This window comes from Vanellus vanellus (genome assembly GCF_965231255.1).
Source record: "Vanellus vanellus genome assembly, chromosome: 1".
Classification (NCBI taxonomy): Eukaryota; Metazoa; Chordata; class Aves; order Charadriiformes; family Charadriidae; genus Vanellus; species Vanellus vanellus.
The window spans coordinates 223,008,241-223,023,951 of record NC_138905.1 but is presented as its reverse complement, the minus strand read 5'-3'; the positions used below and the strand labels follow the sequence as shown (position 1 = coordinate 223,023,951).

General features: G+C 45.6%; 1 protein-coding gene across 2 annotated transcripts in view; it reads right to left on the bottom strand.

Annotated features, from left to right (window-relative positions):
• Window positions 1–1,028: 1,028 nt before the first annotated feature.
• LCMT2 (leucine carboxyl methyltransferase 2) overlaps window positions 1,029–15,711 on the bottom strand; it is a 38,859-nt gene continuing 24,176 nt past the window's right edge. The window contains exons 11-15 of one of the 2 annotated variants that reach the window (XM_082498699.1): window positions 10,889–10,986; window positions 6,710–6,897; window positions 6,485–6,620; window positions 3,549–3,755; window positions 1,029–1,051 (exon numbers count right to left, since the gene is read on the bottom strand). In XM_082498699.1, the coding sequence (XP_082354825.1) occupies window positions 3,588–3,755; window positions 6,485–6,620; window positions 6,710–6,897; window positions 10,889–10,986 (590 nt within the window). In that variant the 3' untranslated portion in view covers window positions 1,029–1,051; window positions 3,549–3,587. Of the gene's footprint in view, window positions 1,052–3,370; window positions 3,756–6,484; window positions 6,621–6,709; window positions 6,898–10,888; window positions 10,987–15,711 lie in introns of those variants that run through there. The other variant, XM_082498698.1, reaches the window with a different exon arrangement.

Below are 15,711 nucleotides of genomic sequence, written 5' to 3'. Positions count from 1 at the left end.
CCTCCCTTCCTCACGGCACTGCTGCAGGGAGATCACCCTGCCAGGCTGATGCACAAGGCTGTGTCGTAACCAGTATCAACGCTACAGACCCACCCCAACAGCTACAGCCCTTATGCTGCTGCTGCTGCTGTATACCTTGCTTGGTTAATACAGCTGAAGGGAAGGGTAAAACTCTGAAGAGTACAATGAACAATAAAGAACAAAGCTCAGTCATTCACTTTATGCCAAAAAGGTGTGTCTATGCTTATAGATCTCTCTCTCCAATAAAACCACTTATACCATAGAAGTATTTGACTTTCCTTTGGCATTAATTGAACTTGCACAGCTGCCAATCGATAGCATTAAACTATCGATCTCCAAAATACACAGCTATAATTTGACTAAGGTTTTTTGTGTGTGTTGCACAATTAGGAGGGACATCTGGCCAGCTGCCCTGCCCAAGAACTGCCAGGGAAACACACCACTGAAAGCGTGACAGAAAAAAAGTACTTCAGAGCACTCCGTCAAAATATCGCAGAAAAAAACCCGTAACATTCAGTTGCCTCTTTTTAAACATTTACAACAAATAGTTAACTGCTTAAGTACACCTAATAAATTGTATGCTACAGCTATTTGGCATTTGCAGTTTAAACAATGCAAGTCAGATCGTAAATTATACAATTTTAACTATTTTTTAAAGTTTCATTTAGCATAGAAAAATCAGCGAGATAAGAGATCCCCCATACAGTTTTACTTTGGGGGGTGGGGAGGAGGGGAAATCAAATCCCCAGTGCTGCAATCCATAAGGCTACCAGAAAGGACTAGCAGATTAGCTAATGCTTTTGGCTGTGTCAAACATGCAGAGGAACGTCTTTAGGATATCTCACCTGTTACAACCGAGAACCCAAAGAACACAGATGCCATCAACTTTTGGAAGACTTGCTGTGCTTGGGCCTTGACTTTTTTTTTTTTTTTTTAAAGAGAGTACAAAGTCTTGCTGCCAATGGCTTCTACTGTCAAGTGCATCATCTCTGAAGATCTGCTCTGATGGGAAGTTCATAAAATGCAACTGCTATGAATGAGAAACATTTCCACTTTGGAAAATCTCTTTCCAACTGAAGTCAAAATTACACACTGTAGGTTACAGAAGAAGGACATTATGGAAGCAATAACTCACAAAAAACACATCAGGATGGTTACAAGGCTGCTAATGCTTCTCAGAAAAGCCTAGCAAACACACAGAAGCCACACCAATTTGTCCTGTTTTGCCCATCTCTCTTCTTGACCTCGATTGCTTTTAGTACAGATGCTAGTATCTCAGTAAGGTTTTCAAGTACTACTACAAGATATTTTAAAAACTTGTTGACCAAAAAAGCATAAAGCTTTTAGAACGAAAAGAAAGTCTGCTTCTTCTTAACATCTGAACTCTTATGAACAGTTTATTCTGTCTTTTAGTACATTATTTTCACAGTATCATTTAATAGATAGTACACAAAAAGAGAAGATTAGGCTTTCAGGAAGAGAAAATAGATGGTGTCATGCCCCACTGAAGAGGGGAGGGAGGGGAGTGACTCAGATTCACAAATCCCCGGTGGTGTGGACTAAGGTGAAACAACTCTCAAGATCCATATATGTTTATTAGATTCCCACAGTGATTAATATATGTCTTAACTAGGTCCATGATGATTGGTTAGGTATATAAGAAATTACGGCAAATGGTAAGGTATGCCTTGCATTACTTAACAACTCTAGGAGAAAAAAGAAAACAGAAGGGGAGAGAGAGAGATGAAGAGATCACCAGTCCTGGTTCCAGCATTGGTCCAGCCAAGGGGGTGTCTCTGGTTCGTGTCCCAGGAGTACACACCACGAGGCTGCCTTTCCCGCTCCCTGGCCCTGCGGGGATACTGTCCCCCGCCCGAGGGACCCGGGCGCCCTGCCGAGTCCCTGGCGTAGCCCCGGGCTCCCCAACGCCACTGCGGGGAGCCCCCGCTGCTCGGCTCCGGCTCCGGTCAGACCTCGCTGCCGGCTCCCACATGGCGCGGGCCCCCCGCGGCCCCGCCGCAGCAGCCCGGTGCTTCTGACACCAGCACCGCCGCCCTCCTCGGGGCTCTCCCCAGGACCCGCCTGTCGGTTGGCCGGCCCCCGCTCACCTTCTTTCTCGGTGCAGCCGCGCCCAGCGACACAACGCGAAGCTCCTCCCTCGGCTCACACCAGCCCCTTCACAGCCACCCGGGACAGGGCAGCACCAGCCCCTCCCCCGGCAGCCACCCCTCCGCAGGGAGGGGCCGTCACCATCAGCCTCACTGCCGGCACCTGGTCCTCCCCCAGCCCCGGTCCACAGCTGGAGCACAGCAGGAACAGGAGGCATCGCCTGATCCCCACAATGCGTCACCTACTGGCCGCGCTTCTTTTGATGCAGCCCAGGTCCTGGACACTGGCCATTCACAACCGCAGGAGGAGGGAGCTTGATGGGAGAGGGAGCCAAGTGACTGTAGGGCTGCTCCTGCTCCAGTGTCTGCCAGCTCCTTAGATATGCTCCAGGCCCAGCAGGGGCTCTTAAAGGTACTTTGCTTTGTGTGCCACTTTGCTTTGTGTGCCCCTTTCCTTATCGCAGCCAGTAGAAGCCATGAAGAGCCACTGAAGTTATTCCACCTTCTCCTTGATTTCACATGTTTATAGACACCTCTTCTCAGTGAAGAATTCAGAAGGCAATCTGATTTTTGCATGCCTACAGATGTGATCCCAATCAGCAGCCTCAACCAATTTTGGTACTACTTTAGAGATCTCCCTTTCTCATTTTCTGCTTTATAGGAAGGAGTCTCTGTCAAGTAGTTTTCCAGGGGGCTTTCCCCAAAACAGAAACCTCCCTGAACTAATTTGTTCATGCTGTATAAAATACTTAAAGACAGAAGTGTATATCTCTTCTTAAGAACATCATCCTAGTTTGAACCTTGTGCTCAAACACCTCCAAGCACAGTCTCCTCACCATGCACCTTCCCAAGCACAGAAGAATTATTCAAATGTTAGCAATGAGGCTGAGTTGTGATTTCACATAGCATCCCCCCCACCCCTCTTTGGTATGTGATTCCCCTCCAAGGAAACAAGCAAGAGCTACACCTAGCAGGGTCTGAGCTGCTGGCAACAAGAATCAGAGGAGCACGAGTTTGTTATATCTAGATTAGACATGACCTTTTGAAACATTCAAGTATGACCTATGATACACTTCATTTCACTTATTTAATTATGCTTGACTGAACATTTCCAATGGCTTTTTGACTCAGTGACCTCACTGTACCCCCAAGTCAGCATTGTGCAGTCATGTCCCTTTTGAACACAGCACTGTTCCTTATTTTGCCTCCAAGGACTACTGCTATCACCACCGAGCTACCTTTGAGATACTTTATTTACAGCAACACAAAGAGCAGTACAAAAAAAAAAGACAGATGAGGCATGCAACCCCTTGTCATAACTGTCCCTCCTAATCCCACTTTCACAAATACATTCTGGATACAAAACCCTTGTGTAAACATTTTGCTGCTCTTGGATCTACAAGTGAATAGCTGTCTCACCACAGTGTAGCAGCATGGTTCAGTCCTGTTTGGTCCCAGTCAGTGGCTGGCCAGGATATTGCTGAGGCTCAACAAGACAGGCTCTGGGTTCAGATGTGTCCCAAAGGAGAAGCAGTTCCCACCACCGCCAATAAGCAACAACTCCTTCTCATTTGGCAGAAAAACACTACTATGATTATGTAGCATTAATGGCCACTCCAGATGCTCCTAAAAAAGGAAAGGTGATTTTGAACGTACAGGACTTCAACAGATGTGTACCTCATACAATGCTGTAGATATTTCATATGGTACCTTCATTAGAAAGTTAAGAACAGCCACACTGGATCCCACCTAGTACCATTTAGTCCACTAAACCACCCACAAATGTGGGCAAAATAGACAGCTAGAGAACACAGGAACAAGGAAACTATTCCTCTAGTATATTCCACCCATCCAACAACTTGCAGTTCTGTTGATTTTTAATGAGAGAGAATGTCTTTGTACTCCCTGAACCTTAATGTTCTTCCTTCCAAGAATATAGCCAGTCACTTTTTGAATCCATGTAAACCTTTGGCATTCATGTCCTGTTGCGAGGAGTTCCAGAGCTTAGCTAACTTTCATATGAAGCACTCTTTCAAAGCATATTGTCTGGCAGTTTCTTTTGATGTCTCCTAGTCCTTATATCAGAAGCAGCAATGAACAGTCATGCCCTCTTCACTACAAAGGAGACAGCTGTCCTAGTATATAGTTATACATCTGAGGTCCAAGAAACATCTGATTTATAACCTGTATATTTGACAATCTGAAGAGAAGCTCTTTCATGATGATCTCCAATATTCAAAAGCTCAGGAAAATGAACCTTGGAGACACTTGTTGCAGATAACAGACTGTAGCAGTAACAAAAAATGCTGTGTTGGCAATTCAGTTATTGTTGGGGCCACTGGAATCTGAAGAGGACAGGTTGTAGAGGCTTTCCTTGTAAAATGCTCAAGACAGAAGGCAACTTTTATGAGGGTACCCTTGTCTATATTCTTGGAGAAAGGTTAATGGATAGAGATTGAAAGAGAGAGATTTGCCCATGGGAACCGTTCCATGGCTTTTTCAAGCACAGAGAAAGCTGCCAGCCAATGTTTTTGGTGCTACCCCCTTTAATACATGTATCAAAGCAGTAATACAAATAGTATCCAGTACTGCACAGAAAATCACTGACAATTCCAGTCTTTCAGCATTTGGGACCAATCCACACACACTGTACAGTACTATCAATACTTTAGCACAGTTGTAGTAGGTTCAAAAGCCTACAGACTTTCGTCTAAGTCAAAGCAAACAGCTCATAAGCAAAGGCAGCTACCAAACCATTTGCATCCACTTATTCAATGTAAATAAAGAAAGTTCTATTCTTTTACATACCACTTTATTATCACTGTACCCATCCTCACCACTATCCAACAAGAGTAGCCTATTTTATATAAAGGATACTATGCCACTTATAACTTCTGCTATAGAGAGTAAGAAAAAAATAAACTACATTTAAGCATACTTCATGCTTTATGCCCTCAGAAAAATGCTGCGAGGTCAGTCAGATGCACACATACTGCCTATTCTGAAAAAGACTAGTCATGAATTCCACGTTCACCAAAGACAGGATCCATATGTACAGCTATCTAAAGAAATTTGTTTCTTTATGTAAAAGATAAAGAAAAACTTGGCAAGCAACAGAAGCCTTCTCATAGAAGCACAGAGTTGTTCGGGTTGGAAGGGACCTTTAAACATCAGCTAGTCTAACCCCCCCCTGCAATGAGCAGGGACACCTTCAACTAGAACAGGTTGCTCACAGCCCTGTCCAACCTGACCTTGAATGTGTCCAGGAATGGGGCACCTCCCACCTCTTTGGCCTACCTGTCCCAGCGTCTCACCACCCTTATTGTAAAAGAAGTCTTTCTTATATCTAGTCTAAATCTACCCTCTTGTAATTTAAAGCCATTACCCCTTGTCCTATTGCAACAGGCCCTGCTAAAAAGTTTGTCCCCATCTTTCTTGTAAGGTCCCCCAGAACTTTTTCTTCTCTGGGCTGAATAACTCCAGCTCAGCCTGTCCTCACAGGAGAGGTGTCCCAAGACTCTAATCGTTTTTGTGGCCCTCCTCTGGACCTCCTCCAACAGGCCCATGTCTTTCCTGTATTCAAGGGAGTGTTATCACAGATGAGGGCTACTCACAGATTTAGACTAAATTTTGCCCAAAGTATGCCAAAGTTCTGCTATGTGACATCACCTGTATGATTGTTCTTCACTGAATCAGAGTAGAATCACAGAATAGTTCAGGTTGGAAGGGACCTCTGAGTATCATCAACCCCTGTTCAAAGCAGGCTCAGGCTGGGTAGGTTGCTCAGTACCTTGCCCAGTCAGTTTTTGAATACCTCCAATGATGGAGACACCACAGCCTCTCTGAGCGACTGGTTCAGTGTTCAATCACCCTTACAGTAAAAAGTTTGCTTATGTTTAAGTGAAGTTTCCAGTATTTCCATGCTGTTTTCTTCTTGTACTTCAGGCAGCAGCTATAGCACACACACAGCAATTTCCACAATGAAATTTTTAATGAAATTATATCACAGACCTCCATAAAGACTGAGGCTCTGTTTTGATCTGTTCTCTTCTTCCATAGACATCCTGAAATTACTATCCTTGTGCCCATCTCAGTTCTGCTCCCCCTGTCTGGAAAAGAGCAGCTCTGTGCCTTCCAGTCTTCTGCACACTCAGACTCTCCCCTTCTTAACACTACTATGTTCTCTGGGCTGGTAAAAGCACTTCAAAATTAGATTCCACCTCAAACAGGGAATGTTTATTCCACTCACAAATTTGCCTACTTTGCATTCCCTAATCCATTTCAGGGAATAGCCCTAAAGTTCACATTCCTTCACACTACACACTTTACCCTGAAAGAAAAATTTCAGTGCTTACCACATTAATTGTATAGTCCAAGCAGAGACCAGTTATTAAGTCAATGACAGTAACGCCTGGCACAGAGGATGAGTGAAACCACACTCCACCAACAAGCAGAAGTTTTCCGTCATGCACATGTGCAGTGTGTGAATACCTGTGAGTTCAAAATGAGATTGAACTCCATTAGTAAAAGAGGTAGGTAGAGACAGGCCCAAGATTTACTGCTGGATGCCTTCTACTTACCTAGGGATGAGAGGAGGGTGTGTCTCTACTGTCTGCCACCGAAAGCCATGTTCAAACTCCCTCAGAAAGAAAATTGAACCTAAGGGCTGCTCAGCTGCTCCCAGACCTCCTGCAATTAGTACTCCTCCTTTCCAGCTACAGGCACTGTGAGAGTGACGGCTTTCTGGTACTGGACCCTCAACAGGAATCTAGGAAAACGTAAGTCCAAGGCTGAAGTTTTTGCCAAACTAAGTGTCTTCATGTCTGGACTCTTAAATGATCTCATGCCCTGTGGGATGTAAAATTCTTTCCTGCTATAGGACAGGAACGGTTGCTGGAGGGGAACAGAGTAAGCATAATAGGGAACAATAAAAAAAAAGCCTAATCTACACATGTTCCTCCAGGGATAGCTAAGTAAAAGTGTTTCTGTTTACACTATCTCCGATATTTATCTGCCCCTCAGTACATTTAATATTGTTCACATCTACACATTTGTTAGAGGTAACTTTATCTGCTTCTTGCATGCTGCTTTCTGCTCAAGAAAATAAGCTGAGAACCACAAGTTTACAAACACTTGGACTAATGCAGTGATAAGCAAAGCAGGTGATTAGTGGCTCAAATGACAGAGCAAGATAAAATGCTGAATTGCAGTACTAATATGCAGAAAGAAAACCTTTAGTGCAAGCACTAAAAGAACAAATGTAAGATGACGGGTTTAATGGAATATCATAGAAACATCATAGAATAGTTTAGGTTGGAAAGGACCTTGAAGATCATCGAGTTCCAACCCACTTGCCATAGGCAGGGACACCTCCCACAAGACCAGGTTGCGCAAGGCCACATCCAGCCTGGCCTTGAACGCCTCCAGGGATGGGGCCTCAACAGCCTCTCTGGGCAACCTGTTCCAGTGCCGCACCACCCTCAAAGTGAAAAACTTCTTCCTAATGTTCAATCTGAACCTGCCCTCTTCTAGTTTAAAGCCATTCCGCCTTGTCCTATCGCTACATGCCCTACTAAAAAGTCCTTCCCCAGCTCTCCTGTAGGCCCCCTTTAGGGACTGGAAGGCCGCAATAAGATCTCCCCAGAGCCTTCTCCTCTCCAGGCTGAACAGCCCCAACTCTTTCAGCCTCTCCTCATAGGAGAGGTGCTCCAGCCCTCGCATCATCCTCGTGGCTCTCCTCTGGACACGCTCCAGCAGGCCCATGTCCTTCTTATGTTAGGGACTCCAGAGCTGGATGCAGTGTTCCAGGTGGGGTCTCACGAGAGTGGAGTAGAGGGGCAGAATCACCTCCTTTGACCTGCTGGCCACACTTCTTTGGATGCAGCCCAGGATACGGTTGGCCTTCTGGGCTGCAATTGCACATTGCTGGCTCATGTTGAGCTTCTTGTCAATCAGCACCCCCCAGGTCCTTCTCCTCAGGGCTACTCTCCAGCCATTCCCCACCGAGCCTGTATTTGTGCTTGGGATTGCCCCGACCCAGATGGAAGACCTTGTACTTGGCCTTGTTGAACTGCATGAGGTTGGCTTGGGCCCACCTCTCCAGCCTGTCCAGGTCCCTCTGGATGCCATCCCTCCCCTCCAGTGTGTCTACCTCACCGAACAGCTTGGTGTCATCGGCAAACTTGCTGAGGGTGCACTCAACCCCACTGTCCATGTCACTGACGAAGATGTTGAACAGTACAGGCCCCAGTACCGACCCCTGAGGAACACCACTTGTCACTGCTCTCCACTTGGATATCGAGCCGTTGACCGCAACTCTTTGAGTGCAACTGTCCAGCCAGTTCTTTATCCACCGAGTGGTCCATTTGTCGAATCCATGTCTCTTCAATTTCGAGACCAGGATATCGTGTGGGACAGTGTCAAAACGCTTTGCACAAGTCCAAGTAGATGACATCAGTTGGTCTTCCCTTGTCCACTGCCGCTGTAACCCCTTCATAGAAGGCCACCAAATTTGTCAGGCATGACTTGCCCTTGGTGAACCATGCTGGCTGTCACCAATCACCTCCTTGTTTTCTATGTGCCTCAGCAGAGTTTCCAGGAAGATCTGCTCCATGATCTTGCCAGGCACAGAGGTGAGACTGACTGGCCGGTAGTTCCCTGGGTCTTCCTTGTTTCCCTTTTTGAAAATAGGGGTTATGTTTCCCCTTTTCCAGTCGGCAAGAACCTCACCAGACCGCCACAATATCATAGTAAATCTGTGGAGAAAATTTCAGAGGCCATCTGGTCCATCCCTTTCTCCTAAAGCAAATTCTACTATATCTGTTAACATCTGGAGAGATGGTTATTTAATAGTTTCTGAAAGTCTGCAGTGACAAGAATTTCTCACCTCTTTAGGAAGTCTTTTTCAGGACTTTACTATCTTCACAATTAATAGCTTTTCTTAGTGGGCAATTGAAGTTTCCTTTTCTATAGATTCCTTGTACTCAAAGTAAAAATGGAGAACAATTTGTTTGTCCTCTTTTTTTTTTTTTTTTTTACACATTTGGAGATTTAGTGCTATCTTGAATCTTCTCCAGACACAATAGCTACAAGTCCTTTGAAATCTTCCCCTGTAAGGTCCATGTCTCTCCTGTGCTGAGGCCCCAGAGCTGGACGCAGCACTGAAGGAGGGGTCTCACCAGAGCAGAGGGGCAGACTCACCTCTCGCCCTGCTGGCCACGCTGCTTCTATGGATGCAGCGCAGGATACAGTTGGCTTTCTGGGCTGCAAGCGCACATTGTCAGCTCATGTCCAGCTTTTCACCCACCAGTACCCGAAGTCCTTCTCGCTGGGCTGCTCTCAATCACTTCATCCCCTAGCCTGCATTGATACCAGGGGTTGCCCTGACCCTGCACTTGGCCTTGTTGAACTTCATGAGGTTCACACAGGCCCACTTCTTGAGCCTGCCCAGGTCCCTCTGGATGGCATCCTGTTCCTCAGGTGTGTCAACCACACCACTCAGCTTGGTGTCATCAAGATGGACCATGATCCTCATCACTGTTTGGTTCCACTTCCAGAGCCTCATACCTATTGTAAAAGGCACCTGGGAAGGTGAGGTAGTCACAGAGATGTGGTTACTGCACCAGGCAGGAATTTATCGCCATTCTTCGCTATCCCTTAAGTCATCACATCCTGCTGGGCAGAGAAAGGATAGGGAATCCTCTGTATGTGTCCTGTCTGTCTGACAGGTCTGTCCCAAGAAAGGCAGGATGTGGTTCTAGTAGACAATCTCCTTATTAGACTCCCTGATACCCCTCAACCTACTCACCTCCTCCTGGAGCTCTGCCACTAAGCTGAGGAGTTCCCCTACCTGGGCGCACCTCCCACAGGTGTGCTCACTGCTGCCACCCAGTACTGGTGTAGGACTAGGGCACAGTCTGCAGCCTGACACCCAGGTAGCAGCATGTTCCCATCGGAGCTCTGCCTGGGAAGGTCCATCAGTTGCGAACACAGCCTTCTGCCCAGTAGATACCATTGCTCCCTGTTTGAGCAGGCAAAGTTACAGAGCCCTTCCATGCAAACTGTCGCCCCACACCCTGTTTGCCTGCCCTGGTCACAGCCCTCCCTAGGGCTTGCCTGAGGTCTCCCCGCTTCAGGAAACCACTCTGCATACCATGCTACAATGTCCGCTGCGGATTGTGCTGGCACCGGAGCTGCTTGCCTTGGTGACTGAGAACACTCACAGGGAAATCTTATTAACATTTATAAATGCCTAATGAGGTAGATGAAAGAAGACAGAGACAGCATGTTCTCAGTAGTATCCAGTGACAGAGCAAGAGGCAATGGGCACAAATTGAAATACAAAAAAAATCCACTTAAACATAAAAACCCTTCATATTTTACTATAAGTGTGGTCAAGTGCTGGAATAGGTTGCTCGAAGAGGTTGTGGAGTCTACAGCTTTGGAGATAATCAAAACTCAGCTGGACAATATCCTGAGCAACCTGTTCTAGTTAGACCTGCTTTAAGCAAGGGTGCTGGACTAGATGATCTCCAGATGTCCCTTCCAGCCTTAAGTATTCTGTAAACACTGTATTCCACTAAATAGCAAGGTGTTTAGAAGTTAGCTCTAACTCTAATCATGGTGGAGCATGACAGTACTGCCAATGCTATCTGCTTCAGTATAGTAATACCACTGTGATTTAGTTGGGCTAAATACTGCAGCATGCACCTATGAAGTGAAGGCAATTTCTATTCCCCAGAGGCTCCCTAAGTTCTTACCACAGTGCAGGAAAGTTCTTGAGTGTGCAGGAAATACCAGTCCCCTAGCACAGGCTCTATAGCAGAGCGGCCACCATACAGAAACAAGTACTTCTCACCTACGGAGAAAGACAACCAGATGGAAAGAGAAGTTAGAATTTGATATGTCACAAAAACAAAAAATTGTGTTTGCATAGAAGGGAAGCTGACCAGAGACAGAAATTAATGGAGTCAGGCAGAAGTTTTATACGCTATTTATATTAAGACATCCTACAACCTGACAAACATTTCCAGTCCTCAGCAATAAATGCAAGAAATTGTTTCACAGATAGAGAAATCATTCCTGTATATAGATATTTTATAAGATATATGGAAGACTGAATATTTTTACTAAGAAGCTGTATTCTTCACATTTGTGGTCATTCAGAAGACCCCCATCATCCACTTATATTACGTAGTTTCTGAATGCTCAAGGTCTGAATGGAAATCACACACTACAGTCTCAAAACCAAAAGAAGAAAATGTGCTTTTTAAAAATACTTAATGTACTCAAGGAATGAAAATTTAGGCAATAGAAAGATTACACCTGTAGAACTCATAAAATTAGAAAACCCTAAGTACAGAAAATCATAGCAACACAATGACATCTATTTATCCCAAGCAAACAGACAAATCCTCATAAGACAACAAGAATGTGCATTTGTTCATGCAAAAGGGAGATAATGATAATTTACGCGTGTAGGAGTTAATCTGGAGAAGCCTCAAAAGGAGGTACAAAAGGTGCAAGAGTACTTTGGGTAGATGTCCAGGATGAGCGTTAACTGCACTATGCCCTATCAGCTCACTGCCCAAATAACACTAGTGTTGGTCACTTACTTCAGCTACAAAGCGAAATCAAGGCAAAAATAAGATGATTCAATACAGCCTGACCAAGACAAAGACCAATGTATTATTTATAAAATTTTATTTACCCATTTAGCATTTGCTTCTTTGATATAAAATTTTGACTGGAAGGCTGAATTCTAAACTACATTATGGTGTTAATTAAACACCAGTTCACAAATTCAAAGTGTGCTCCAGACTAGACTTAGAACTGCTTAACAATTTCCCTGGTGTTCCCCTTCAACAGCTCCCTGCCAGCTAGCAGAGAATGAAACAGCTCAAGGACGGACAGCTTTCACCTCCTGAATTCCACTAAGTCCACCACTGACTTGCTAACAACTGCTGAAGTTTTTGCCCCTTACAGTCAATACCTTTTAATAGACAAACCTTCAGCATGCCGTTGCAGGGCTTCATTCTAGACCTATTCAGAACTATATTTGTCAATTGAGTAACATTTGTCAATTGAGAGTAACATTTCTTCTGAGGCGCTTCTCCTGTATGGAGAGCTAGGAATCCTGCTCCATAATACTCCAGAATTAACATATTATCCTTCAGAGATGAAGTTCTGAAACTCCTTTCTGGTGTGAATAAGCATGAATAACTTTAGCCATAAATGGTCTCAAAGAATCAGTCTTCCAGAACACATTACATCCCTAGGTTTCAATTCTACTTACCACTGGCGATTATGTGGTATATAAAAAAGGAAATTACTGTATTTCAAGTGTCAAGAAGAGATCTCAAAGCCTCTTTTAATTTCTTTTCCATTGGCAAGCTTGAGAAGTAGGCCAGTATGAACCTCATGAACTTAAACAAGGCCAAGCGCAGGGTCCTACACCTGGGTCGGGGCAATCTGATGATCTTTACTGGATGATCTTTAAGGTCCCTTCCAACCCAAACTATTCTATGATTCTACTATTTACATAATGGCAGAACAGTATTCTCCATTCTGGTTTTTTGTTCCTTTACTAGTTCCTTTACTTCTTAACACTAAGAATTCTTAACATTTGCTTTGCTTTTCTTTTAAGCATCTGTTTATCATTACAAAGCCTCACTCACTAGCACTGCTATGTTACTTGCTAAAAAGCATACCTGTGCGCCCCCAGAGGAGCATAGAGGCAAAACAAGGTGGGGAAACCCAAATAATAACCTGACTCAACTACTTCCAGACCCATCCCAGGAGAGCAATCAAGCCATAAAAGCCTCGTTTCCTCAGGCACAAGAGGAGCACAGAGAGACAGTGCAGGTCTGCAGGCACGAGAACCCCAATTACATGCTTACAGAATCAGACAATCAGTCCCAGCTCCTCCCAGGGCTGTCCCCAGAGAACTATCAGCCCTGTTGTCCAGCTGTGAAACCCATCAAAATGAGTGAACAGGAGCAACTCTCTGTAGCACCTTTGAGAGGGTACTGCCATGGGGTATGGGACACATAATAAGATGTAGGAGAAGAGCATTTGGGGTAGCATAAGACAGGACGCTCAAGAGAGGAACCAGAGGCAGGAAAAGGGATGGATTTAGGTGATTTGGGGAGGGACAAACATAGGAAGACAGAGGGATGAAAGGATAAAAAGGGATAGTCGCATGTGTCCTGGTTCCGGCAAGGATGGGGTTAATTTCCCCAAGGAGCCTCCATACCAGTGAACCATGCCCCGCTATAAAAGGAGCTAGCCAGGGAGCGGGAGTCAGTCGCCACTCTCGGGGGCGGGCTGCGGCGGTGTGGTCTGCGGCGGTGTGGTCTGGTCGGTGTGCTTTGCGGCGGTACTGTAATCGCGTTCTTATATTCCTTTACCGCTGTTATTGTTTTTCTTTTTTCTTCCCTTTGTCTGTTCTGTTAAATGATAATATTTCAACCCACGAGTTTTGCCCTTTTCTGCTGATTTTTTCCACGGCTGTGGGAGTCGAGCGAGCGGCTGCGTGGTTCTCTGTTGCTGGCTGAGGCCAAACCACGACAGTCCTTTGTGGCGCCCAACGTGGGGCACAAAGGGTTGTAATAACGACAGATCCGACCAGAGCTTGCTAAAACGGATTTCTTATATGCATTTCTCCTATTAGTTAAATAGTCCCCGGTTACAATGTTGCTTCGTTTGTTTACATGGCTGTGTTATGTAAATTCTTATATGCTGTATGTACTCCCTGTGATGCTGTTTGTTATCTCAGGGAGAGGGATCAGGACTATCATTTTGCTGTCCTGTGCAATATCAGCTTATGATATGGTAACATCACTATTCAAGTGGCTTTGTTGGGGTTTCTATGCAGTATTGCTGTCCTGTCCATACCTTGGTTATCGTCTCAGAAGTTATCAATAATCACACCCAATCTACGGGAGAAACAGGGGGAGATACTTTCCCCACCTCTTTTGCCTCCTTTTTCTCTTTGGGCCAGGTATAACACCTCTTGAGAATTTTGAATATCCTTGGGATGCTCAAACCAGCGTGTTCCTATTGCTATGTCTCCTGAATGTTTTTCAAATCTTGTTTAGGGTAAAACAGCTGTTTAAGACTACCACTCAGAAATCTGTCCCAAGGCCAGATAGTCAGGGGTGGCATGGGATGTGGGAGAACATGGGCAGGTATCTAGAGAACTTGTCACCTCCAATGGCTTGGAACTTCACCCTTGAACAACTACACGACCCTGATAAAGTAATAGAATATTTGAAAGGAAAATGCTGTGGCTATTCCAGAGAGGCACAACTTATGGCACTGTGTTGGGCCCTGGCCAGTATCTACCAAACACTGCTCAGTACTATGCAGGACCCTCAGGGGAAAGAGGGGAAAGCCAGACCAGCAGACAATGAAGCTACTCCAACCCCGGTGGCAGGCACTGTGGCTACTCAAACCCTGGTGACAGGCAATGCAGCCACTCAAACCCCAGCGGCAGGCACTGCAGCTGAACCGGATAACCAACCTGTGCCAGTATCAGTTGTTCCTATACAGAAGAAGAAATACACCAAGAAATCAGTTCGCATAGTAAAGGATGATGATGAACCAGGGCCATCAAAGGAACAGGAGGAAGAGACAGAACCAGAGATAATCACCCAATCCCTATCCCTGAGTGAGCTGCAAGATAGGCGAAAAGATTTCAGTCGACTTCCTGGTGAGCACATTGTCGCCTGGCTGTTTCGATGCTGGGATAACGGCGCCAGTAGCTTGGAATTAGAGGGCAGGGAAGCTAAGCAGCTGGGATCCCTGTCTAGGGAGGCAGGCATTGACAAGGCAATTGGGAAAAAGACACAAGCCCTCAGCCTCTGGAGGCGACTCCTGGCAGGTGTAAGGGAAAGGTATCCTTTCAGTGAAGGTGTTGTATGTCGTCCAAGCAAGTGGACCACCATGGAAAAAGGTATCCAGTACCTAAGGGAATTAGCCGTACGAGAGATGATTTACTTCAACCCAGATAACGCGCAGTTACCCACAGATCCTGATGAAGTCCAGTGCACAAGGCCCATATGGCGGAAGTTTGTACGGAGCGCACCATCATCATATGCCAACTCCTTGGCAGTGATGGAGTGGAGAGGTGAAGAGGGACCAACGGTGGATGAGGTGGCTGGACGACTCCGTCAATATGAAGAAAGCCTATCTTCCCCCCTCGTTTCAGCTGTGGAGAAACTGTCCCAGAAGGTCCAGCAACTTGAAGAGAGTATGTCCTACTCCCCATCTGTACAGGCCAGCATCTCAGCTATTAGGAGCAGGCGTTTCCCTACTCAAGAGGGAGAGTATAGGGGGTACACACCACGAGGCACCTTGTGGTTTTACCTGCATGACCACGGAGAGGACATGAGGAGGTGGGATGGACAACCTACCTCAACCCTACGGACACGGGTACGTGAGCTGCAAGGAAGAACAATCACAAAAGGGGATCCCTCCAGGAAAAGTGCAGCTCCTGTTTCCAGCAGACAGTTCCCCAGACAGAATGGAAGGCCTGATCTTACCTCCGATCCTCTTGAAGGGACTTCCAAATCATTTTTGC